Raw genomic sequence first — 24509 nt, 5'->3', positions numbered from 1 at the left:
CCCTTGCCCCACCACCTCGTGTGTGGAGACGTTTACCTGACCTTCGTTAACTTCCCTTCCCTTAGGTCGCCGCCATCGCCAAGGCGGCGAATGAGGCGCGCACGAGCAAGTAGGCGCGGAGGGCGTCTCATTCCGCAGTATTCCGGCCGAGCTATACCCCGCGGGACCGCGCCCCGCCCGGGCCGTTTCGCGTTTCAGTTTGCCGTCTATCAAGCTTCGCGCTGGCCGCTGCGTGACCTGTGTGCCGAGTCCTGACAGTCGCGCTCGAGCGCGCGGCGCCTTCTGAGTTGGGTCTCTCTCACGTAAAAACCCTAAAAACTAAAATCAGACCTAGATCAGCGCGATCTTCATGATCATGTTCGTTTTGCGAGACCGAGTTGGACGCGCAGTGACCAGTGAGTGTTGGAGTTCATGGATCATGCTACTGTGTACCGTACAGAGTGCCAACGGCGGGCACGTCGCCCCATGGCGCGCGTAGCTATGACAGGGACGCACCGCGCCGGCGGCGGACGGGGCTGGCGCGCAATCTCGCCGGCCACCGATTCCGTCGGGCCGGGGCGGGGATGCGCCGCGGAGACGGCCCTGGAATAGCAGCCATGGCCGCAGGACAACTCCTACGGCCGCCGGAACAACCGTCGAGCACCTGCTGATTTGGGCGCTTCGGCCCGGGAGTGGCAAGCCGGGCCCGGCAAAGCGCGCGGGCCGGGCCCGGGAGGGGCAAGCCGGGCCCGGCAGGGCGCGCGGGCCGGGCTCGGCACGGGTCCAACCGGGCCCAACAGAGCCCGAGCCGGGCCCGGCCTGGCCCGGCGCCCCACTTTCTTTGCAAATCGACCCGTTTCCCATCCAATATCTCCCACTCGGCCGCGGAGGCCCCAACTGAGAGCGGGGCCCGGGGGAGGGGTCCCTACTGGTCGCGAACCACCCCCCGCACGACCCTGGTGGCAGACAACAACCTGGCCTCTCTACAGCCAATGTCGCGCCTCGACCTCGTTTTGCTCCTCACCGCCGCCGCGGTCGCCGCCGAGCCGAGCTTCCGGCTCTCTGGTCCGTCAGCAGCCCGGCATCACAGAATGCAGCGGCCGCGCTTCATGCGCGTTGCGCACTCACGCCCGACCCAGAGCCCGGCGGTTGCGGCAGTCGGCGTCGGCGGCGCAGCCGTCGCAGTGGCAGTTCTCATCTCCGGGTTCGCGCCTACTCTTCGCTGGCGGAGGCGCACGCGATTGCCAGCCGGCGATTACCTCGCGCCGGACTCTTCTCTCGAGTCACCTTCGGTGCGAGAGCCAGCGGCCGCCCTCCTCAAGCGACTGCGCTCGGCCGACGCGGCGGCCTCCGCCGCGCCGTCCCTGCACCACGAGGCTGCGCTCGGCCTCGCGGTCCTGCAGTTCTGCGACGCCGTCGTGGACCGGCCGTCGCTCGCGGCGCTCGAGGAGCTGCGCGCCCTCGCCTCTCACAAGGACGGGCCTCGCGGCTCCGCGGTGCGGATGGCTGCCACTGCGGCGGCGAGGCGCCACTCGGGTCGGCCGGACCCGGACTCGCCCGCCTTTGCGGCAAAGGAGGCGGCTGCAGGCGCCCTCCTCGTCGTGTGCGGGAGCGGCCTCCTCGGCGGCCTGGAGGCGGAGACGGAGGCGGCCGCCATCCGCACTTTGTTTGGGATCGGGGCCGACTCTGCGCGGTCGGACCGGCTCCGCCGCTCCGCCGCCCTCCGCATCGCTCGTGCGGAGCTCGCTCGCGCGCTGCCGAGGGGAGTGCGAGCCGGCGCGGAGCCGGTGCGGCCGGGCGACGCCGAGCTCCTCCGGCGCGCAGTCTCGCCGCTGCCCGCGGCGCTCGGCCTTCCGCCAGACGAGCTGCGCGGGCCGCTGCTGCGCGAGACCACCCGCCCCACGCGAGCCGCGCTCGAGATGGCGCTCTCCGCGTATGCCGCTGGTGACGCCCCCACCTCCTCCTCTGCCCCCACCTCCTCCTCTGCCCGCGACGCGTACACGCTCGCCGAGAGCGCGGCCTCGCTCGCCCTCGCGTGCGCTAGCCTGGGTCAGCCGCCGCGCGGGGCGGAGGAGTCGCTCGCTTTGTGCCGCGAACTGCCGAGCGCGCGCCTCACCACGCTCCTGCGCCACGAGTTCTACCGGGACTACGTGCACAATTTTGCGTTGCGCCGCGTCGAGAAGCCCGGCGCCGAGGCGACCGCCGACGACGCTCTCCCGGCGGCATTGGCGGCACTTCTCGGCACCCTCCCGAGTGCGGTGCGCAAGGATTGTGCCGACGCTCTCGACGGCGCGCGACGACGAGCTACAGACTCAGGGCTCGACCGCAGCACTAGTAGCAGCAGCTTGCAGCGACTCGAGGCAGCGCTCCTTCTAGCTACCTCTATTGGGCGTTGAGTCTATGATAAACTAAAAAATGCACATGGGCACAGCACAGCGCTTTTTTGCTCTGAAGTGGACCACGGAGCACGGTCATCGGCCTCTACGCACGTCGGTGTGAGAGAGCTCTCGAGCGCGTGTGGTCGTGTGTCGACTGTCGTGCACGGTGCAGCTGACCAGCTCTGCGGAGAGCACAGAGGTGTCCACAGATGCGCGCAGGCCCCCAGCACACGAGACACGTGTCCGACGCTAAGCCTTGCTAGAGCACACGCGCCCCTGGCCCGACATCGCTCGGCGAGCTCTCGAGACACTTCTGCTCTTGCGTTGGAGAACGCAACTCGCAAGTGCGCGGTGTGATCGGGTGTGCGTGCGTGACCCGTGACGCTGGTGACTGGTCCTAGCGTGGCCCCTCTGCCGACTTCTTGCCCCTTCCCCCCTCGGTTCGTTTCCCCCGTGACTATGCGCGCTGCGCTCAAGAAGCTGGAGCGCATGCTCCGCACGCTGCAGGGAACTCCCCGGCCACCTACAGTACGAGGTTCGCCTTGAGCTGCCGTGAGCGGCGCGCAAGGCTCTGTCTGCAGCCAAACCTGCGCGCATGCAGCATCCTGTTCCACCAGCTCGGCCATTTGCAGCCAGCTGATGCGGTCAGCGCAGCTGACGCCACCTGTGCGGCAGGGGTCGGGTTGCGCTCTCAGAGATTGGCCGTGAAGAGAGGAGGGGTGAGCTGCGAACGGGCTTGAGCCGAGGGTGCCGCGCTCACCAGCGTCGGCGGTGAGGACATCCGCGGTGCAGGCCGCGCTCCCGCACGTGCAGCCCGCCTCGCCCAGAGGAGAGTCGTCGCACATGGGGCACGGCACGGTCGAGTAAGCCCCAAAGCCGCAAAAGCGGCAGGCCGTCTTCCCGCCCGCATTGCAGCCGAGACCGCCGCCCCGGGCGCAGCTGCGGTCGAAGTAGCACGTCTCCAGAAAGTTGGCGGTGCAGGTGCCCGCCTAGACAGTGGAGGCATGCCGCAAGGTCCCGGGTGGGTAACGCTAGGTGGCTCACGGTAGCTAGACACGACACCTTGCAGTCGTCGATCCTCTCTGGCCGAAAGGGCGGCGCCGGGGCGGATGGCGGGCCTCCAGGGCAAGGCGGATACCTAATACGCGTTGCGACTGTTAGAGCCGTGCTAAAGGAAGGTTTGTGAAGCTCTTGGGCCATCGCACAGTCCAAAGCCGCAGAATCTCCACAGAAAGTGTCCTGCAGCGTTGCAGCCGAGCCCGCCTTCCGCGCAGGTGGGATCGTAGATGCAAATCTCAGCGGGGTTGTTTGTCCACACACATCCGCCGGTCGGCGGCGACGGCGATGCCTCGATGACGGGTGCGGGAGGTTCCCGGACGTGCAGAACCTTTGTGACCTTGGTGCCCGCTGGATGGTTGTTGAGCAGCGGCGTCTCGAGGTTGATGGAGCCGAATCCTGCGATGGTGTTTGTTTCTTCCTTGGATCCAGAGCCGATGAGGATCTCGTCACCTATTCGCACCGCCAGCCCTGAAGGGAGTTCGTAGCCTGTGCATGGCCGCTTTGGATGTCGCCGATTGCGAAGCCAGTCTCGTCGACTGTCTGGAGGACAGTGTCTCCCGCGGTTGCGGCTACACTGAGAGATGTTGTCGGTACTTGGCCCGTGGCCGCCGAGGGAGGCGCGTAGTCTGGCACCAATGGGGGGTAATCCCCTGCACGGGGAGGCGGTGAGGGCGACGCGGACGGCGGTGGCGGCGAGGGCGACACGGACGGCGGCGGGGGCGAGGGCGACACGGACGGCGGCGGGGGCGACGGCGATGCTGAGGGCGGCGGCGGCGGCGTCAAGCATTCGGTGCAGCCCTTGCACTTGATAAATGTGCACCTGATCGTCCATACGTGTGTGTGGCGACGACACCACCCCTCGCAGTCTGCCGATGGAGAAGCAGGCGGAGATGGAGCTTCGCAATTGGGGCAGCCCTTGCATGCGTCGTTCCCGCATTTTCGGATCCAGGGTCTGGTGTTTGTGTCGCACCACCCCTCGCACGTCGGCAGCGGTGTGGACGGCGGGGGCATGTATCCGCCATAGGGATCGCCTGGAGACATAGAAGGGCATCCACTCATCGAGTGATCGAGGGGGGGGGGGGGGTGGATGGGAAGAAGCATTCCGTAAGGGTCGAGGCGGCGGCGTGAGGAGGCGTCAAGGAGGTGGTCTTCGACGGCACGAGCGATGCTTGCGGGCGTGAAGGTATCCATGTCGGAAAGCGAGAGCTTTGACGGACCCGAGAAGTGCAGAGCTGCGAAGCTGTGGCAGCAGGGAGGGCACAGAGGTTGGCGATGCATTCGATCATCAGGGCGCTCCTGGGGATCGCGGGATGCAGGGGCGTGGGCACCCGCTCATGTCCTTAGCCGAGACGCCACTCTTGTGCAGGTCGGTGGTGTCGACGTAGCCGAGTCCGTCGAGGACGGTGTCGTCGGCCCAGCAGCCGACTGAACCCTTGAAGATGAGGTAGGGCAGACCGAGACCACTCGCCACCTGCGTGGCCGAGGGACGCTGGTGGGGCGAGGGTTGCAGACACGTCCCCCGCCTGTGCTCTTCTCCGCCCTCGTCGCATCTATCGTCATCTGCCGAATCGGGCGGAAAGAGGCGGTGCTTGGAGTTGGCATCGAACCAGCGCGTCACTCGCTGTGTGAGGCCCTGCGCGCGCCAGCGATCGAGCGGAAGCAGCGCCACGCCAAAGTTCCACGCCAGCTCCTTGCCCAGTGGCATTCTCCTGCGAGCCGAGCCCGGGCGCCACGGGGTCAGAGCGGGGTTGGACAAGAGTCTCCCCCTTCGTCCCAGCCGCACTTGGCCCCGGAGTTGATGTCGGCATCGAGGGATGCTAGCAGCGGCGCCAAGGTCCGCGGTGCGCAAGGGCCAACCTGCGAAGAGCAGGGCTCGCGGCTGAGAGCAACGCGCCGACCCCCTCCCCAACCCGCCACCACGGCGGTCGCCGCCTCGGCGTCGATGGCGCCGTCTCTGCAGGCTGAGTACGCAACCGGTCCAATGGAGCCGATGAAGGGCGTCTGGTCGTAGGTGTACCTGTGTGTTACCGGGACGTGTCGGACGGGCGATCGCGCTGGGAAAGCCGTAGGAGGCCACTGGGCGGGCTCACTCTGCGCGGGAGAGCTTGAGCCATCGGCTGCCGTCCTCGTCCTGCCTCACCTTGTACATCGCGCACGACGCCTGCAACAGCTTGCCGTCGGGCATCGACGTCTCGAAGAGCGAGGCGAGGTCGCGCTGGAACAGAACGTCGTCGTCGATCAGCAGGATGCGGTCGAGGTGCTGCAGCGCAGGCAGCTCGGCGAGGTAGAGGCGGAGTAGGTTGAGCGGGTGCGCGTGCCTGAGGCGGGGCTCGTCGTGGTGCGAGTGTGCTAGCCACTCCTCGATTTGTGCTGCTGGCTGGCGTCGGATGGGTTGCAATAAGAGGGAAGCTCTAGGGCGCGGCCACTTTGGCTCCCGGCTCGCGAAAGCAGGAAGCAGCGACGCGTTTGTCCTCCACTTGTGCTCCTCGGAGGCCGGCGCGGTGAGCCAGTCCTGCCAGTCGCTCCACGTCCACACCGGGTCGACGCCGCGCTCAACCAGGGACGCCTCTGCCGCTGAAAGCCGTAGCACCGACACGTCTCCGGGCGGCACGCCTGCTCGCGAAACCGCGTCGAGAACCTGCAAGTCGCGGAAGGGGACGCAGGGCTACGCGCGCCTGGGCGGCGGCGGGAGGTGGCGGCGCCCGGGCCCACGCACATTTTCCGGTCCGACTGAGGAGATCACGTGCCAGTGGAGGTTTGTGTGTGGACTCTTTGAGGCGTACGCCGACTGCATGGCAGCGCTCATCATCTGAAGACGATCGCTCATCACGCAGAGGTGGACGGTCGGCACCGGATCGTTCCTGAAAGCAAGGAGCAGAGGGGAGGCTTGACGGATGCCGCTGGGCCCGTGAGAGGAAAGGGGACGGCAAGCAGGGAGAGTCGAGCTGCCAGCCAGCAGGCGGAGAGCGGCGCTGCGGCCTCTAGCAGAGTCATGGATGAATGCTGGCATTTTGGACGGTCACCCGAGCGCCGCATTGCGTTGTGATGCCACTGTCGCAGCGCCGACGCTCCCGAAGGTGACTGCGCCAGCGAGGGCCACCCACACACCGCCTCTGCTGACCCCTCGGCCCATGCTGTCCGCTCCGACCGGTGTCGAGGACAGACACGCTTCACGCCTTCTCAGCGCTTGGAATCCTCTGCTGCAGCGCAAAAACTTTGCGGTCGCAAATAGACAGTTTTTGCCAGCAAGGCGGCGCGTTTCTGTCACACATTATGAGAGAAGTTTGGCGGGCGACGGGCGGCTCAGTTATTACAATTGGCAGTCATTATGGCACCGTTCCAATCGGATTCGGGAAGGAATCCTCAGGAAGCGTTCGTTGTACGTACTTTTAGCTTCCTGGGACAAAAGGGAGAGGGGGTTGTGTTCGTTGTACAGTGGGTTGCGGGCATTAAGAAAACAGCATTGAGAAACCACGCCGAGCGATTTCCGCAAAAATCTAAGAAACCACGGCGCGCCGCAGGCGCGGCCCCGAGAAAAGGCCACCCACGAGTGTGAACGGGGGAGCCCCAGCTCAAAATTTCTCTTCGCCTGCGGCGCGCGCACTTGTCACTTTCCAAGTCTTGTCACTTTCCAAGTCTGCGGTGTTCTGAGTGGAGTGTGTGGATGGAGGCGTGTGTGTGCGTCTTCCCGTCATCCAGGAGAGCCGAGACTCGGCGGCAGACTCTGGCATCGCCCTCGCGGACCGCAGCTTACCTCTTACCTAAAACTCCTTCGGGCTAGCCTTCGGGCCGGCTCTGGCTTGAGTGCCGGCCGGAGCTAAGAAACCACGGCGTGGGGTGGATGAGGGCTGTGGAAACGGCGGCGTGCCGCGGAATCCTGTTTGCTTAATGCCCGCAACCCACTGTACGTACTTTTAGCTTACTGGGAGAAAAGGGAGGGGGGGTTGTGTTCTCTAGGCCCCTAAATGGCCCTACGCGCGGCGTGAGAGCTTGGAAGCGAGCATTGCACGGCGATCGAGGATGGCGCGGTTCACCCCCTTCACCGAAGCGATGGAGATGCGTTCCGCGTGGTGTGACACAAATGAGAGGCGGGAGTGGGGAGGGTACGCGGTGCGGTCTCAACGCCCGAGCGTTGTCCGTTGAGCCTTGCCGCTTGCGCGCAAGGCGGTTGATCTTTGCAACTGCTTGGCGGCGAGAAGCCACCGCCGAATGTCTCGTGGAGAAGCAGGTTGAACTTTGTTTCGTTTGCCGAAGATCCCGTCATGGTAGTGGCCCCCACGCTCCGATCGCTGTGACTTGACGTAGCCTCTCGCTCGTTGTACGTTGGACGTTGTTTATGCGAATTGATGCGTTTCGAGTTTTTCGCGCGTTTTTTATGAGGCTCTTGCGGGAACAAAGCCATGCTCACAGACATGGCGCCTTCCTCAAGGGTTTGAGCACAGCATCAATCGACCGGGTCTCACTCAACAAAGAGGCGAATCATCAAGAAAAAAGCGAGACACGGCGTATTTAGCCGCGAAACGGGGCTATGCCTCAATGCCTGACGAGCCGCAGCCTGCGGTTGGGACGCCACAGCGGAGAAATCAAGTTGCATATAAACAATTAGAGCAGAAATCTCCAGGAGAGACGGGCGACGCACGGAAGCAAATTGCAGCGCAGCCTAGGCGCGTTTTCTTTTGCGGAAAGCTTCGGGCGGCAGCTTTTTCAAGCAGCCGACTTGCTCGGGATCGATGGACCGAGACCGCCAGCCGCTCACCGTCGCGCCCTCGTCGACGGTAAACGCCAAGCCGCCCAAATTCGTGCGCTTTGCATCGGCGCCCTTCGACGCTCGCCGCACGCGCAGCCTCGACGACCCGGCGACGGCGCATTCGCTCGCCGCAATCGAGGCAGCGCTCCAAAAGTGCGGGGGCTCGGCGAGCGTGGAGGCTATCGCTCGCATCACGGGCGAGAGCCGCGTCTCGCTCCTGGCTCTTGCGCAGGCGCTGCCCAAGCGCCTTGCCGTGCTGCCGATGGCGAGCGCGGCCAGCTCGCTTTGCATCTCTATTCGCAGCACAGCGTCGGGTGGGTCCCTTCACGCCGGCGAGGAGAGCCGTACAGAGGAGGGCCGGCCCTGGCTGGTGGTGCATCCGGCCGAGCTGCGCCTTGCGACCTCGACGGCGGAGACGAGGCGGACCCGTCTGGTGCTACGCAACCTAGCGATCACACGGGGGGCGGGGTCCGGCTGACAAATAGGCAGTACGGGTCAGTGCGCGAGTAGGTGCTACGCAACCCGCACTCGCGCGCGGTCGGCTTCAAGGTGAAGACGACTGAGCCCGCAGACTACTGCGTCAGTCCAAACTTGGCTCGGATCGAGCCTCTCGAGGAGGCGGAGATCGAGGTCGTGCTGCAGAAGAGCAGCCGTTTCGTCCGTGAGTCGCTCGGCGGCGTCTCCAAGTTTGTTGTGCTCGCGGTGCGCAGTCGGTTCCGGCTCACCCCACGCACGCCTCGGCCGGCACACCCCTCCTGCTCCCCCGCAAGGTGTGGTCCGACGACGGTGCGAAGCTCGCCGAGCAGCTCGCGCGGGTCAAGACGACGAAGAAGGGCCCGCCCCAGCAAGGCGCTCGCAGCCCCGAGATTGCCGAGTCCCTCCCCTGCAGCCTTGGATGGCCCCACCTTCTCCCGCCTGGCATGCCGCCTGGTAGGCGTCTGGACGGGCCGCCTCGAGGCGCGAATCGCGCCGCCCGAGCCGGCAGAGGAGGAGGCGAGCCGCTGGACGCCGGAGGAGTGGCTGCGCCCGTCGCGGGTCGTCGGAGCGGCACCAGGCGGCGAGGCGGCAGAGGGCGGCGCCCATATCGAAGCGGCGAGCGCGGCGGCGAGCCCCACCCTGCCTCCCACCCTGCCTCCCGCCCTGCCTCCCGCCCTGCCGCGTGTCGGCTCGCCCCGTCGCCGCGGCCGCGGCCACACCTCCTCGCGCGCGCCCCTCGCCGCCTGCTTCGCCGCTCTCCTCGCCCTCTGCCTCGCCCTCCTTTGCCTGCGTGCCGCCGCGCCCGTGTCCGAGGCGGTGCCGCCGCTCGTCGGACCGACGCAGCGGCTCCTCGCGCCGCCACCGCGCGGGGAGGGATGCGCTGCCGGCGCGTCGGCCTGCCGCTGGAGCTGGCTGCGCCTCTCGTGCGGCCCGAGGGCGAACTGCCGCTGGCGCGCGAGTAGTCACCTTCAGCAGCTGCGCGATTTCGCCCTCGCCACCCCGTCGCCACGCCTCCTCGCCCCGCCTTGGCGCTGACAGCCGTCCCCTCCCTTACCTCGCGATGCAGGCGCTTCGCTTGGCCAGTTGGCTCGACCTGGTGCCGCCCCGGGTTCGCCCGCGCTCTCGAGGCGGAGGAGGTGTAGCCGCGATGCATGGCGAGGGCGGGCCAAGAGAGGGACCTTGCGGGAACTACATGCCGCTCTGGCCATGTGCGTGTGTGCTTGGGCGCCACGGCAGGAGGTCAGAGCTTCCCGAACGGTGGGCCTGAGAGAGAGACGCGCGAGCGTCCGGGGTAAGACCGCCACGCCGCACTGTAATAGAGTTGTTCGTCCATGGCCGTGTACGTCTGGCGTCGTGGGTCGCGTCAGAGGCCGAGTGACCACCGTCTCGGATGGTATGTCGGACGGAGACCGAGTAGAGTGTGTTGTTCTTGTTGCGCGGTCTGTCGGTTGACAGTGACACATACACACATGGCTCACACGCTCAGCCCATGACATGATACAATGACATACAACATACAATTACAAGAGCCGTCTTGCGTATATCACTGTCTTGGCTCTCGCGCGTCTCTGTACTCTGTCTCTGAGCGACTGACACTGAGAGCGCACTGTAACACCACTGTGCACTGAGGCTGAGGGTCTGACACTCTGTGACCCTGATCTATCTCCTGTGACTGTGTGGTGCGCGGGGGAGCCGGGACCGCGTCCCGCCGCGAGACGACGACCGAGACCGGCGCTGACCGGCCCGCACCGGCGCTCCGCGGACATGTCCGCGGACCGGACGAGGTTCGAGGACACGAGACAAGTCTCATGCCTGGATCGGTCGCTATAATTATAGCCTATAGGCCCCCTAATCGGGCAGTTTCGTCAGACCGCCTTTAAGTTCTCTTTGTCACCTTCTTCAGCAACTCGCCAGCAGCGATCCGGGCAGCACCGCGTCGGCATCCAGCCCCGAGAGGGTGCGCAGCCAGCACACGAGGGCGGCGGCGCTCTCGTCAGACAGGAAGCGCTTCTCGGCGTCCGCCGCGCCCGCCATGATGTGGCCCTCTTGCGAGTCGCGCGCCGCTGCGTCGCGCATTGCGTCGAGCGTGCGCGTCTCAACGGGCACGCCCGCCCAACGAAGCAGCGAAGCAAAAAGGCGCTCTTGGCCGCCAGAAGCTCTCAGCTCGTCGAAGCGCAGGGTCCTCCCGCCGGTGAGCGCCGCCGCCTCATCCTTCCAGTGCGCCATCGCATCTGCCCAGTCGGCCCCAAAGGAGACCGCGAGCGCCGGTAGGCTAGGCGGCGGAGCGTGCGTGCGCAGGGCGGCCGCCACGTGCGCCGAGCGCATGCGCAGTGGACATGGAGGCGCGCGCTCGGGCGCACCGGAGGCTTGCTGCAGGGCGTAGTGGCGGCCGAAGGATCCAACCACCTGCCTCGCGTCCCGGTAGACGAAGAGGTGGCTCGCTGCGGGAAAGGCAGCGGCGACGGTAACGAGGAGCTGGTGGCCATAGCTCTTCGGCTTCATTGCAAAGGCCGTGGCCTTTGGAAAGAGTCGTCTCGCGCTGGCCCAGTGGATCAGGTGGAGGGCTCGCACGAGCTCTTTGCTCGGTGGGTTGCCACTCATCCTCATCCGACACAGGTCGTCAAACCAGCACGGCTCAGACACGCAGCCGACGCCGGCGGCGCACAGCAGCCGGTGCAGACACGTCGACCCGCAGCGGCCAACGCTCCACACGAAGACTGCACGGGGTGGCGTCACGGCGGATGCCCAGCGCTCCGCCTCTGCAAACGGCAGAGCAAAGACGCGGCCTGTGGCGTGCAGCGGCACTGCTCGGTCCTCGAATGGAGCAGCGTGTACTTTTGCAAGAGAGTCAACCTCGAGCAGGATGAGCCGGCCGTTTGGCACGTCCAGGCAGAATGGCATCACGTCTGCTACCGCGGTCCCAGTCAGGATTGCGTCGAGCTCGAACTCGAGCAGGCCACCCTGTGCCGAGGCGCTCGGCCGATCCCACTGCAGCCGATCAAGGCCTGCAGGGCGAGTCCACTGGTGGCGTGAGATTTGCGCCGATAGGAGCTCGTACACGACGACTCGGCGCTCGACGGGCATAGCATCGTGCGTCCGGAAGTTCCACGGAAAAGAATTTAGAACGCATACGTCCTGGGGGCACCTCGCCGTTCGGTCAAGACCTTATATTATAATGTCGGGCCAGCTGCCATTCAAGTCGTCGGCCACCCGCCCGTCCCCGTTGACCACCCGACGCCTACAAGCCGGCGACCAGCGCGACGAATGATGCCGGCCCGCCCGAGGACCACACGCTCGCGCCGGACCGCCGGCGACCAGGCGCGTGGTGCCGCGCCAATCGTCGGCTCTTGTCTGCGAGCGCGCTGCCCTGGGGGGGTTCCCGGCCCGTTCGCACACCGCGCGCGCCACGCCGGCGCTCACGTGTGCACTGATATAGTTCCTCACCATCCACCAAGAGCTGACCACGACAGCGGTCGCCCTCATCCAGGCACCCGCCCTCGGCCGCGGCGGCGCCCTGACGTACCCGAGGCGGCCGCGGCCCAAGGGATGGTGCGCCGGCGTCGAGTCTCCGCGCCCCGCACGGCCGTCGGTATCAATGAGTACTTGCACGCGTTGTCGCACCGCGAGCACGGCGCCGTCAGGCGCGCCTAGCAAGAGCAGCCGCACATTTTCGCCGCCGCCCGACGCCCGAGCCGCGCCGCAGGGCAGGCGGGCGCATCGGCGCCTCCCGCTGGGAGCTCGAGCCCGACGCCGCGGACCCGCCGCTCTCCGTCCTTGTCGTCAAGATGCACCAGCAGTTTGAGAGCCCCGCCTCCGTTGTCGCCACGGTGCGCCGCATCTGGAAGCCAACTTTTGACGCGATGGCGACGCCCTTCTCGGCGGTGTGCGGCGCGTACGCGACGCTCGAGGACGACGTCCTCGCGCGTGCTGTCATTCCTCCGGGCGCCATCGTCTACGCCAACCCCGCGTACGCGCCTCAGGATATGGCCAACGGCGCGGCGGGTCTCGAGGTGCACCTCCGCAAGCTGGTCGAGGTGGACGTGCGCGCGCGGGGCTGCACTCTGGTCGCGCTGCTCCCTATCCTGTCGCACACGCCGTGGTACGAGAGCCTCGTTGGCGAGGGTGCGCACGAGGTCCACTACATACGCGGCGGCCTCGTCTTCCCCAACCCGTTCACTGACGTCAACCAGCGCAAGAAGGGGTACCTCTGGGAGTGCCGCTCCTACGCCCTCTGCGTGTGGCGCCCAGGAGCGCCGCCGCCGCAGCCCAGGCAGGCGTGGCTCACTCTCGATGCTGTGGGTGAGGAGTGCGTGCAGCTCCGCATTTGCCGCGAGTGCGGCCGTGTGCGTGTCCTCCCGCGCTGGGCGGACGGGTCGAGCGCGGCGCTCAGCCCACAGAGCTTTGTGTGTGGACTGTGGTGCCTCGCCGGACCTCAAATTCAATTCGTGCGCGGTGCCCGAGTTTGTGCTCGAGGGGCGGCGCTGATTTTTGTAGTTAAGCATGTGTGACTCTGTACTAGTTTAGAGGCCCTCGGGAAGCACATCCACTTCATCGTCCGACTCGGCGGCCGTGCGGCAGTCCGGGCAGAACCAGTCGTCCGTACCGGACGGGACCACGCCGCGCCACAGGAGGTGTGGAACCAGCGAGCGCACGGTCCGTCGCACCCTATCCACTCCGTCTCCTGCGCCGCCTGTGTCGCCTGCCGGCGCCTCTTCCCGCCGCGCCCCATCGCTCCCGCCGCCGCCGCACAAGCTTCCGCCTCCTTCCCGCTGCACACGTTGCGGTCCACAGACGCGTCGCAGACGGTGTCCGCCTTTGCGACGCGCCGGAAGCAGCGAGCACACTCCGTCGTCACCGCCTCGGGAGGGTCCTCCTGCCCGCACGCGCCGCACAAGAACACCTCCTCGTCCTCCTCCTCGGCGCCTGCCTCCTCTCCCTCCCCCGCCTCCTCCTCTCCCTCCTCTTCCTCTTCCTCCTCGGCGCTCTCGGCGCCTCCCTCCTCCCCGGCGTGTGCCGCGGCCGCCGCAGCCGCGGTGGGCGTCTCCGCCGCCGCCGTCGTCTCCGCCGCCGTCGACGTCTCCGCTGCCGTCGACTCGGCGCCGCCTGCAAGCTCCGACGCAACAGCGAGCCGCAGCCGCTCGAGCAGCGTGGGGAACCATTTTCTTTTTTGTGCCGTTTTCTCGGCGTCGCGGTCGCTCGCACGCGCCAGCAGCTGGCCCGAGACGATGGCCTTGGCTCCCTTCTTGTCCGTCGTCTCGAGGGTAGCCAGCCCCGACAGGTCGACACCGTACTGCTCCTGCAGCTCCTGCGCAGAAATGAGCGAGGCGGCGGTGACGCACTGGCGCTTGGCGCCGCCGCCCCCTCGCCCAAGCCTCGGCAGCCGCTCCGGCGCCTCGACCTTGACCGCCGCGTTGTACACCGAGACGGGAAGCTTGTCGTTGATCGCGATGATGATGTCGGGCATGGCCGTGCTGGCCTCGGGGGTTCGCGCGAGAGCCCACTGCAGCAGCCGCGCCTCGCAGAGCTGGATGACTTTCAGCAAGTTCTTCTGGGTGCGCACCGGCTGGCCCGCCTGCCCGACCGGCGGGACCACCGCCTCGGTGGCGGTAGTAATCTGCGCCCACGTGTACTGGCCACGCGAGGAGGGCGAGCCGGTCGCCGCGACGCGTCACCGCCTTCCGATCGTTGACGGCGCTTTCCACGTTCATGTGGGTGAGCTCGGGCTCCCTCCGAGGCGCTGCAGAGTTCCTCTTCCCGCCCGGCCCCTTCACGTGCGTCTCGTGAGTCTCGCACACCTACGGCACATGGAGTCGTGGCTACTCGTGTTGGTCCCGTCCCCACGTAGCGCAGGCCGTGTGCACAAGGGACGGCAGCGCACGTGGAGATTGAGCGCGGCGAGTGAGTAGCCATCGAGCATAGCCGGCAGAGGGATGGCGTGCTGCAGCTCGGCCTGGGGCGGGAATGACCACCAAAGGTGCGGGCTGCTGTCACTCGACGGCTTGTAGAGCTTGCACTGCCGCCGATCCGCAGCCGCGGTGCAGCTCTCGTGTAGGCAGCTGTGCTCACCGTCCACGCAGGAAGGCCTTGAGCAGGTCCAAGGCTGGTGGCATCCTCGAGTGCAAGTCGGCAGCGCGCAAAGCTTGAGGCTCAGCGTGTACTCCTGCGCACGCGTACCGATATACGGATCAGAGCGAGAGTGACGCCTAGCGTGCGAGCATGTGCGGGCGGCCGGCAGCGAGCACCTTCTTTTCGCGGTCAACCTCCACATTGACCGCCGGGCACCGCCTGCGAGGGAGCGGCGGGTCTTGATTCACTGCTCCCACGCCCTCCCACCGTCGGCCCCGGCGGCAGCGAGCTACTCCTACGGACAGATGAGGCTGGCACGCGGGAGGAGACGCCGCGCCCACCGGTCGCTGCCGCCAGCAGGACCCACATTGCTGCCGCTCGACGAGGCACGCGCGCCAGCCTGCACCGGCACACAGCATGCGGCGTGAGATGATCGAGCAGCGAGCGGCCGCGTTGGGTCACACGTTCCTCTCTCCCGGCGGCGTGAGGCGTGTGTCGCCGCGGCGGGGCCACACCTGGCTGCTGCGGCGGGTGCTTCCTGAAACGGTGGCCATCGCGCGTCCCCGACGGCTCGCGGGTTCGAGCTCTTTGGTCGCGCCGGTATGGGTACCACGAAGCCGCCCGTCATCATGGACACTCATGCGACGCGGCGTGTATACCGCACGCGTTTACCGCACGCGACGTGAATACACCAACTACCAAGCCAACTGCTGCAACCCTCACATCCCGTGCCGTCACATCTCACTCTTTCTCTCACTCTCGAGACAGCGTCGTCGCGTCACAGCAGCGTGCAGCGATGTATGGGGACACACAAAAGTTCAAGTCATATCACCGTCAGCCGCGGCGCTCACAGTAAACTGTGCGTCGGCGGCGACTCTCGCGAACGTCGGATGCCGGATGGAGCACTGGGTGGTCGCGCGCAGTGAGCAGTCTCACGCAGCGAGCACGTGTAGGCAACGTCCACCGTGGCCTCGACGGCGCCGTCGGCGCCTCGCGCACAGACCAGAGAGCCACGAATGCGGTGCCGCCGCATGGAGCGCCGCGTTTCATGTCTGGCGAGGAGGACCGGGTGCGCCGCCGCCGCCACAACTTGTGCGTGTGCAGCGCTATGCGCGTCGCGGCCAGCTGCACCTGCGCGCGTCGGGCGCGGGAGAGAGTGCGGCCGGTCACACGGCGCTCACACCACGCGCAGGAGCGACCAGCGCACCATCGTTCTCGCCCGGTGGCCACATGTAGGGGCGGTGAGCCTGTGGCGAGAGGCCGCAAAAGTGCGGGGGGGTTCCTCGAGACGGAGTGCTCCGGGAGCGGCCCAATCGGCCTCGGGCTGACCCTTGGGGTGGATCGGGGCGGCACGCCACGCGGCAGCGGGTTCCGGCGCGCCTCGGGCTGTCGCCGGCCCTCAGTTTGACGCTGCGCACCGAGGCGCTCGAACGTGCCTGCGCAAGCCATAGAGCGCGCGAGAGCGCGGGAGGAGCGTGGGCAGGGCTGGCGCACATGCTGGCACACCCTGTGCCCGCTCGCGGCGGCTCGAGGAGCGAGTACGGCGGAGATACTGCTGGGTATCCATGGAGACGGCCACCATGGAATTTATTAAATTCGAAGGCCAGACGGCGAGGTGCCTCCGGGACGATACTCTCGCTCGCAGCAGACAGGCTCGAAAGAATTTTACAGAACAAAGCTCCCTCGCACGACACTGGGCACGGGACTGGCGCGCACTCGGAAAAGAATTTGGCCCGGCATGTTGGACCGTAGTCCGTACGACCGAGCGACTTTTATCCTCTGGGCCGGCGCGGGGCCCCCCGGAGGCACCGTGCGCCGCGCCGCAGTGCGGAAACGGGGCTCCGGCTCTATGAGTCTCTATGAGCACCGACTTCCCGATTAAGGACGGTTAAGTAGAGGGCAGATTTGGAAAGATCTCGAGGAGTACATACAGATAGACCCTCCAACCATCAGAAAACTCCGACCTGATCGGTCGTACTGACCGCCGACAGATCACTCCAGACAGCAGACGCAGGCCGACGTCTGCACGCGGCCGGCCGGGCGAGAGGCTTGACACGATCCGACCCTGCGACCCTGACGCTGCTGCTCTAGCTATCAGCCATGCACTGCTGACTGCTGCCACAATGTGCGACCTGTGCTGGCCCACTTGGCGGCCTTCCCGGTCAGTGGTGAGGCGCAGTTCAGAGCTGTCGATGGCGCGATGCCGCACTGGTCCCACATTGGTGACACGATACCACCAAGTTTGCCGGTCCAAGAGAGAGGCACCGGCGCTGTCCTGAGAAGGTGCGTGGTCCCTCTTGACTGCCCATGCGCGCGAGGCTGTGTAGGCATAGCCTCGAGAGTGCCAGCAGCCAATCCGAGGTGACGCGCATTGCGCCAGCTAGAAGCGTGCACACGATGGAAGGACACCTTCCTACTGGCCGTACGATCAGGTCGTCACTGAATACTTGATACTAAGGCCGCGAGCTATGCAGGTGATCAATTGTGCATCATGACACGGTCAGCTGCGCCGACAGGCTGTCGCAAGGCGTGATAGCATGGCCGCAAGTACGCCGAATTCCCATGAAAACAAGTAAAAATCGCCAAAAAAGAAAAACAATCCGAAAAAATCGGCGCCTGCGGCGGGCCATGGGACCCCATCTCCCCCCCGCATGGACACCCTCTCTGGGCTCTGGGGCCCCCGCGCCGGCCCAGAGCTTTTATCGCACAGGGATCAGGGTGTACTCCATTGGTCTGTTTCGAATTCGCACGCGCTCCCGCGCTGCGGACACACATACCAGTTACCACTCTCACTCTCACATAAGATCGACATGCCAAACGGCCTCGGCTCTTCCGCCACATCCTCACACTGAGAGGGGCATGGCGAACGGCACGCGGGAGCCTCCCTCTCTCCCACGCCACCAGCTCGCCGCCCCTCACATCGTACGACGCATGGGAGTGTCCCTAGGGCGGGCATGCGTGCGCGTGCAGCTTGTACGCCTGGGACGCGAGCAGCGCCAGGTGGACCGCCACCATGTACACGATGAGCAGCACCTTCCGCGGGGTGGCGCGCCCGCTGGCGGCCACCCTGGCCCCCTTGGCGAGCAGCGGCGTCGCGCTGCCGCCCTCCTCGAGGTCCGGCGGCGACGGCGCCGCCGCCGCGCCGCCGCCGCTGCCGGGGCGGCCCCGTTGCACTGGCCGCGTCGGAGTCGCCTCGGGCGTGACGGCGGCGGCGGCGGCGGCGGCGGCGGCGGCGGCGGCGGCGGGCGACGACCGCGCTCTCCTCAGCTCCGCCTCGAGCGCCGCCACGCGCGCCTGCAGCGCCCCCCTCTCCTCCTCCAGCGGCTTCACCGCCTCGGCGAGCCGCCCGTCGGCCGCCGCCCGCTCCGCCACCGCGGCTTCGCCCGCCGCCGCCGCCGCCGCCGCCGACTGCTCCGCCGCCGACCTCGCCGCCGCCTCGCCCCGCTCCGCCGCCGCCGCCTCGGCCGCCGCCCGCAGCTGCGCGCACTCCTCCTCGAGGGCCGTCGCACGCGCGGCGGCGGCCGCCGCCTCGTCATCCTTGGAGCGCAGCGCCATGGCGGCCATGCCCTTGTAGCGGGCGAGCTCGTCCAGCGCCGCCTGCGCCCGCCCCTCGGCGCCGCGCTGCGCCGCCGCCGCCGCTGCTGCCTCGCCGGCCGCCGCGGCGCGCGCCCCGTCGGCGTCCGCCGCCGCTGCGCTCGCCGACTCGAGCTCGGCCTGCGCCGCGGCGAGCTGCTCGCGCAGGCGCTGGGCCTCCGCCTCCGCCTCGCCCCGCTCCGCCGCCGCCGCCGCCGCCTCCGCCTCCGCCGCCGCCGTCGCCGCCTCCGCCTCCGCCCGCCTCTCCTCCGCCGCGCCGACCGACTCCTTGGCGAGCGACGCCTCTTGCGCCTGCGTCACTCGCTCGGCGGTGAGCGCCTCGGCGCGCAGCCGCATCTCGCGCTCGCGGCCCGCGGCGGCGCCCGCGGCGGCCCGCTCCGCCGCCGCCGCCTCGGCCGCCGCCTCGAGCTGCGCCTGAAGCTCCTTTAGCCGGCCGGCGTCGACGGCGGCGCGCGCCTCTGCTCTGGCGTCCGCCCGCTGCAGGGCGGAGGCGTGCTCGGCGGCGGCGGCGGCGAGCGCCTTTGCGAGCGCCGCCTCGGACTCCGCCTCGAGCGAGCCCACCGCCTCGGCCGCCGCCTCGGCCGCCGCCTCCTTGAGCAGTGCGACCTCCTCGCGCCGGCCCCGCCGCTCCGCGTCCAGCTCCGACTCGAGCCGGCCGCGCGAGGAGGAGGCCTCGGCCGCCGCGGCGGCGAGGGACCGCTGCGCCGCCGCCGCCTCCTCGCGCGCCGCCGCCGCCTCCTGCTGCGCCGCCGCCGCCTCCTCGCGCGCCGCCGCCGCCTCCTGCTGCGCCGCCGCCGCCTCCTGCTGCGCCGCCGCCGCCTCCTGCTGCGCCGCCGCCGCCCGCGCCGTCGCCGCCTCGAGCTCGGCGTGCTGCCGGAGCGCCGCCTCGCTGAGCGGCGGCGGGCTGGTGGCGGTGGCGGCGGCGGCCCGCTCGCAGGCGTCCTCCGCGGCGACCGCCCGCTGCGTCAGCCGCTCGACCTCCTTTTGGAAGGCCTTCATCACCGCGGGGATCTGGGTCAGCCGCGCCTCGGCGTCGGCAGCGCGCAGCGTGCGGCACATGGAGGAGAGCTCGGCGCGCCGCTGGCTGGCGGCGGCGCGCTCGGCGTCGAACATGGTGAGGAGTGCGCGGGGCGTCGGGCGGTGTAGGTGGGGTGGCGGTGGGGAGGAGGAGAGAGAGGGCGGCCAGGGACGGGCGAACGTCGCGGATCGCGAGTAAAAGTCCGGCGGCACAGGCGGTGGCACCTCTTAGGGGAGGAGAGCCCCACCTGTCCCCCTGATCGTCCTTCCAAAATCCTGCTCGTGCAGGTGGGGACCCTGTCCTCCTCCCCTATCCCTCGTTTGGCGTGTCTGTTTTCTTTCTTTCTTTCTTTTCTTAGGGGAGCTCACTTTAGGGGCCAACACAGAGCGGAAGCAAGAGGCGTGCATCGGGTCGCGGCCGATCAATATTATCGATAAGTCTGACGGACAAACACAAAGAAATAGAAGACAACAAGGGCAAAAGCTTTCCAAAGTCATCAGACACTCTGCGCTGTGGTGAGACACAGGGGCGGTAAAGAAAAGGGCAAAAATGAAACACCCCCGGTGAGAGTCGAACTCACAATCTTCCGATCCGGGGTCGGACGCCTTATCCATTAGGCCACGGGGGCTTCGAACCAGCAGCCACTCGATCCGCGGAACGGCGTCGGGCACGCTGTGCCAAGAGCCAAAGCTGTGGTTCAAGGAGCCCGCCGACTGGCGCCTCATATCCGGTTACCTTTTTGTCCTTTTTCAAGCTATTGACGCGCTCCTGGCCGTTTGCGGCCTCAGGTGCATTGTCGGCGGCGCGTCGATGCTCAGGCCCCCTCAGCCGCCATCATCCCATGCAACGTGCTGGCCCGCAGCTGCCTTATGGCGTGCGCACCTTCACGCGTCGCCGTCGTCGTGCGGGATGGCCGGTTCTGCCGCTCACCGGACGTGCGAGAGGCTCGCTATAGATCATCTCAGACACGCTCCTCGACCGCGCCATGCACACCCTTGTCGCTCAGAGCGGTGTGGGAACAGCGCCCTGGACGCGTGGTACACGGACGCGCCGCGAGAACCCGTGCCAGGCAAGCTTCAGCCGCCCCACCGGCGCTCAGTCAGCCCCTCTAGCCCCACCAGTGTCCAGTGCCGCCCGCTTCAGATGGCACTCTGAGGCCTTTACGAGTCCTTCTTGGCTCCCGCCAGCAGCGCCTCGTGGCGTGGGCTGGTCGGCCCTTCGAGACGGCCCGGGAGGCGGCGGAAGAGGCTCTCTCTCGCCGTTGAAGCGGGATATACGACCCGTAAGGGCCTCTCCCACGTCTGAATTCGGACGCCTGTGCTACCCTTCACACACGCTACACACGGTGTACTAGCACGGCGCATCCTGCGCCGTGCCCCATGAATGTCGATACTCCAGCATCACACCCTCTGTGCCACAATCGTGTCACGTGGACGTCCCTTAGTCGGCGCGTTTTGTTTGTCGCGATGTCCTAGACGTCGTGCCTTTCTGGTCCTTTACAATCCTTCAGCCAGCCACCCTCCGGCTCTGAGCCTCCGCGCTCAAACGTGGTACCTTACGGTGAGGTGCACTCCACCCCCGAGGTCATGGCGGACATCTCCGCCACGCCCAGCAGCGAAAAAATGGCCAATCCGATCACCGACTACTCTGCCGATCCCGTCACTCTCGACGACGACCTCGGCCTGCGCCCTCGCGCCCGCGCCGTCTCCGGCCTGCGCCCCTGCGCCCGCGCCATCTTCGGCTCAGCGCCGCCCATCATCCAGCTCGCCCTCTCCATCGCCACCTCCATCTTTGTCGTCACCGTCGACTTTGTCCACTACTTTCTCACTGCCGCCCGCCGGCTCGTTGTGTGCGCTCGCGAGCGGTTCACCGCCGCTTGCGCTCTCTCTGCGGCCTGCGTGGCTCGCGCCAAGACTCGCGTCGCTTTCGGCTCCGGAGTCTACTGCGTTTTCACCATCCTGCTCACCGTCATCCTCGCCGTCGCTGTTTCTGGACCAACACCAGTGCCAGTCCCCTCAGAGCCGCTTCCAGACATGATCTCCATCAACGGCGCCTGCCATTTTGCGCTCACCAGCTCCTCTGCGTCGGCACAGCCTCCAGGACGGCCGCCAGGCGCTCCCGGAAGGCAGACCGATGGATGGTTTACAACCGTCGTCACAGGTCCGTCCATCAACAACTTCATCGCCGGCGCCGAGACACGGCGCAACTCAACTTCAAATTCAACTTCAAATTCAAATCTCCCACCCTGCCCCAGCCCAAAACAAAGGTGCCGGCGATGCGGACCATCTCGTGTTGGGGGGGTGTGCTTCGGTCGAGTCTACCGGTCGCCGCCCAGCTCCGTTGCCGTCAGCTGCCCCTTGCGTCCTTCATCCTGCCATCGGCTGCGCCTGCGGGCCGACGCCGACGCCTCCTGTCGGACCTCTCCTCCGGGGCGCCGACCGTGGGGGGGCCCGGGGGAAGGGGGCGCAGCCCCCGACCTGGCTGCCGAGGCGCCAGCCGAGGCTGTCACACAAGAGGCCGAGGCGACAGCCGAGGCCACTACCCAAGGTGGAGCCGAGGCGACAGCCGAGGCCGCCGCCCACAAGGCCAACCAACCAGCTGAGGCCTCTGCCCAAAGGGAGGCCGAGGCGCCAGTCACAGCCGCCCCAGCCAAGGCGCCAGCCGCCGCCGCCACACGCAAGCTCTGGTGGAACCTTTTCAGAATCTGCTACATCAGCGCCGTCGCCGTCAGCTGTACCGTCGAGGACTCAAGTCTCGCCTTCGTCTTCGAGCGTGATGCCTCGCCTCGCACGGCCGGCGCTCGTCTCCCCAGTGCTCAAGACTCCTGCGCCAACCTCGACTCCGAGCGGACGTGCTCTGCCGCCTCCGCCGGAGCCGAGCGATCGGCCAGCGCCTCTGCCGCCAGCGCCGTCGCCGTCAGCTGTACCGTCGAGGACCCGAGTCTCGCCTTCGTCTTCGAGCGTGTTACTCGCCTCGCACGGCCGGCGCTCTTCAGGCCAGCGCGCGAGATGCCTGCGCCGCCCTCGACTACGACTGGGCGCGCCCTGCCGCCGCCTCCACCGTAGCCGAGCTCTCCGCCAGCGCCTCCGCCACCAGCGCCGTCGCCGCCGCCGTCACCGTCGAGTACTCGAGTCTCGCTTCCGTCATCGAGAGTGACAACTCACATCGCACAGCCAGTGCCTCACGCTTCAGCTTTCATAGCTTTACCTCCGGCTCCGCGCCGCGCTTCGCCTCCGTCAAGGGCGACCTCGGCCTGCGCCCTCGCGCCCGCGCCGTCTCCGGCCTGCGCCCCTGCGCCCGCGCCTTCTCCGGCTCCGCGCCGCGCCTCGCCTCCGTCAAGGGCGACCTCGGCCTGCGCCCCTGCGCCCGCGCCTTCTCCGGCTCCGCGCCGCGCCTCGCCTCCGTCAAGGGCGACCTCGGCCCGCGCCCTCGCGCCCGCGCCGTCTCCGGCTCCGCGCCGCGCCTCGCCTCCGTCAAGGGCGACCTCGGCCTGCGCCCTCGCGCCCGCGCCGTCTCCGGCCTGCGCCCCTGCGCCCGCGCCTTCTCTGGCTCCGCGCCGCGCCTCGCCTCCGTCAAGGGCGACCTCGGCCTGCGCCCCTGCGCCCGCGCCTTCTCCGGCTCCGCGCCGCGCCTCGCCTCCGTCAAGGGCGACCTCGGCCTGCGCCCCTGCGCCCGCGCCTTCTCCGGCTCCGCGCCGCGCCTCGCCTCCGCCAAGGGCGACCTCGGCCTGCGCCCTAGACAGCACTCCCCACAGCAAAAGAGCAGACGTGCCGCTGTGAGCATCGCTGAGCAGCACCAACGACCGCTTGCGGGGTCGCCGCAGGCCGGCGCCAAGCTGCATCTGACGCCGGCATGCCGTTCAAACCCCGGCACCAAGCGCCCGCGGGAATGGGAGACCGCCTGCCCAGAATTAAGATCGGCCGCGCACTGCTCTGGCTCCACCATGCCACCGCCCATGAGATCTCTGACGCACGTGTGATGAGCCGCCGTTCAAAAGTGACTGTACTGTGCGGAGCGCGGAGCGCACTTCGATGGCAAAGTGGGTGGCGTGGAGGATACGGCGCGTACACATGAGCGTGATTGGTTGAGTGAGCATGCCCAGATGGCCGGCCGGCCGGGCTACCGCCCCTCGACGGGCAAAAACAGGAATCAGGAAACGAGAGTCCGGCCGGGTTGCCAAGAAATCGGCGGGCAGAGCGGAAAATTCCCTTTCCGGCATCCGGAGGCAGAAAACGGAAGCTGGGTGAGGAACCTGCCCGGAGGCTGAGTGCGTGGAAAGGGGACGGGCAGAATCAGATAGAGTAGGCAGAACCGGAAAAGGAGAGTGAGAATCAGAAGAAACGGACACGAATCCCTCTCGAGCCTCCGCATACAGAATCCTGTCTTGGGTGGCAGAATCGCTAGTGCAGAATCCTCAGGCGTGGACAGGGTTCTCCAAGACTGCCCCCTCCCTCCCCCCCCCCCAACACGATGGGCTTAGAAGTGCAGGGGGGGTACCAAGCAATGTGCGGCCGCTCTTTGCGTTGTCTCAGCCTTCGTGTCTGCGACCGGGAGCCACTCGATCCGCGGAACGGCGTCGGGCACGCTGTGCCAAGAGCCAAAGCTGTGGTTCAAGGAGCCCGCCGACTGGCGCCTCATATCCGGTTACCTTTTTGTTTCTTTTTTTTATCGTTTGATTTTCGGCCCCGGGCTGCATATCTGTGTTTAGGTATAGAAATCTGCCACTCAATCCCTTTCACTTATCGAAACTGACGCGCTCCTGGCCGTTTGCGGCCTCAGGTGCATTGTCGGCGGCGCGTCGATGCTCAGGCCCCCTCAGCCGCTATCATCCCATGCAACGTGCTGGCCCGCAGCTGCCTTATGGCGTGCGCACCTTCACGCGTCGCCGTCGTCGTGCGGGATGGCCGGTTCTGCCGCTCACCGGACGTGCGAGAGGCTCGCTATAGATCATCTCAGACACGCTCCTCGACCGCGCCATGCACACCCTTGTCGCTCAGAGCGGTGTGGGAACAGCGCCCTGGACGCGTGGTACACGGACGCGCCGCGAGAACCCGTGCCAGGCAAGCTTCAGCCGCCCCACCGGCGCTCAGTCAGCCCCTCTAGCCCCACCAGTGTCCAGTGCCGCCCGCTTCAGATGGCACTCTGAGGCCTTTACGAGTCCTTCTTGGCTCCCGCCAGCAGAGCCTCGTGG

The 24509-nt window shown here is 67.4% G+C and overlaps 6 protein-coding genes across 6 annotated transcripts; 2 read left to right on the top strand and 4 right to left on the bottom strand.

Moving 5' to 3' along the window:
• Positions 1–2829: 2829 nt before the first annotated feature.
• EMIHUDRAFT_106564 (hypothetical protein) lies at positions 2830–6549 on the bottom strand (the record flags this gene model as incomplete). The annotated part of the gene is made up of 13 exons (XM_005759908.1): positions 2830–2880; positions 2945–3021; positions 3118–3346; positions 3420–3495; positions 3563–3866; positions 4678–4712; positions 4745–4887; positions 5035–5125; positions 5200–5273; positions 5334–5433; positions 5507–6054; positions 6133–6277; positions 6440–6549. 13 exons carry the CDS (start codon positions 6547–6549, stop codon positions 2830–2832), a joined length of 1983 nt encoding a protein of 660 aa, XP_005759965.1.
• Positions 6550–8146: 1597 nt separating this feature from the next.
• Positions 8147–10116, top strand: EMIHUDRAFT_453336 (hypothetical protein; the record flags this gene model as incomplete). Its single annotated transcript, XM_005759907.1, has 6 exons — positions 8147–8596; positions 8674–8865; positions 8934–8978; positions 9121–9198; positions 9484–9563; positions 9707–10116. The coding sequence occupies 6 exons, from the start codon at positions 8147–8149 to the stop codon at positions 9780–9782; spliced, it is 921 nt and encodes a 306-aa protein (XP_005759964.1). The 3' UTR covers positions 9783–10116.
• Positions 10117–10539: 423 nt separating this feature from the next.
• Positions 10540–11724, bottom strand: EMIHUDRAFT_218512 (hypothetical protein; the record flags this gene model as incomplete). Its single annotated transcript, XM_005759906.1, has 1 exon — positions 10540–11724. One exon carries the CDS (start codon positions 11722–11724, stop codon positions 10540–10542), a length of 1185 nt encoding a protein of 394 aa, XP_005759963.1.
• Positions 11725–15355: 3631 nt separating this feature from the next.
• Positions 15356–16306, bottom strand: EMIHUDRAFT_359293 (hypothetical protein; the record flags this gene model as incomplete). The annotated part of the gene is made up of 3 exons (XM_005759905.1): positions 16087–16306; positions 15914–15953; positions 15356–15837 (listed from the first exon to the last, which is right to left on the bottom strand). A coding segment is annotated over exon 3 (203 nt), but the record flags the coding sequence as incomplete, so codon positions are not given.
• Positions 16307–17649: 1343 nt separating this feature from the next.
• EMIHUDRAFT_106561 (hypothetical protein) lies at positions 17650–19413 on the bottom strand (the record flags this gene model as incomplete). Its single annotated transcript, XM_005759904.1, has 1 exon — positions 17650–19413. The coding sequence occupies one exon, from the start codon at positions 19411–19413 to the stop codon at positions 17650–17652; it is 1764 nt and encodes a 587-aa protein (XP_005759961.1).
• Positions 19414–20904: 1491 nt separating this feature from the next.
• Positions 20905–23297, top strand: EMIHUDRAFT_106560 (hypothetical protein; the record flags this gene model as incomplete). Its single annotated transcript, XM_005759903.1, has 2 exons — positions 20905–21478; positions 22384–23297. 2 exons carry the CDS (start codon positions 20905–20907, stop codon positions 23295–23297), a joined length of 1488 nt encoding a protein of 495 aa, XP_005759960.1.
• Between the last annotated feature and the right edge of the window lie 1212 nt (positions 23298–24509).

The sequence above is a fragment of the Emiliania huxleyi genome (genome assembly GCF_000372725.1).
Source record: "Emiliania huxleyi CCMP1516 unplaced genomic scaffold EMIHUscaffold_79, whole genome shotgun sequence".
In the NCBI taxonomy this organism is placed as follows: domain Eukaryota; phylum Haptophyta; order Isochrysidales; family Noelaerhabdaceae; genus Emiliania; species Emiliania huxleyi.
Note: the sequence above shows the minus strand (reverse complement) of the source record. Positions and strands in the feature narration are given on the sequence as shown.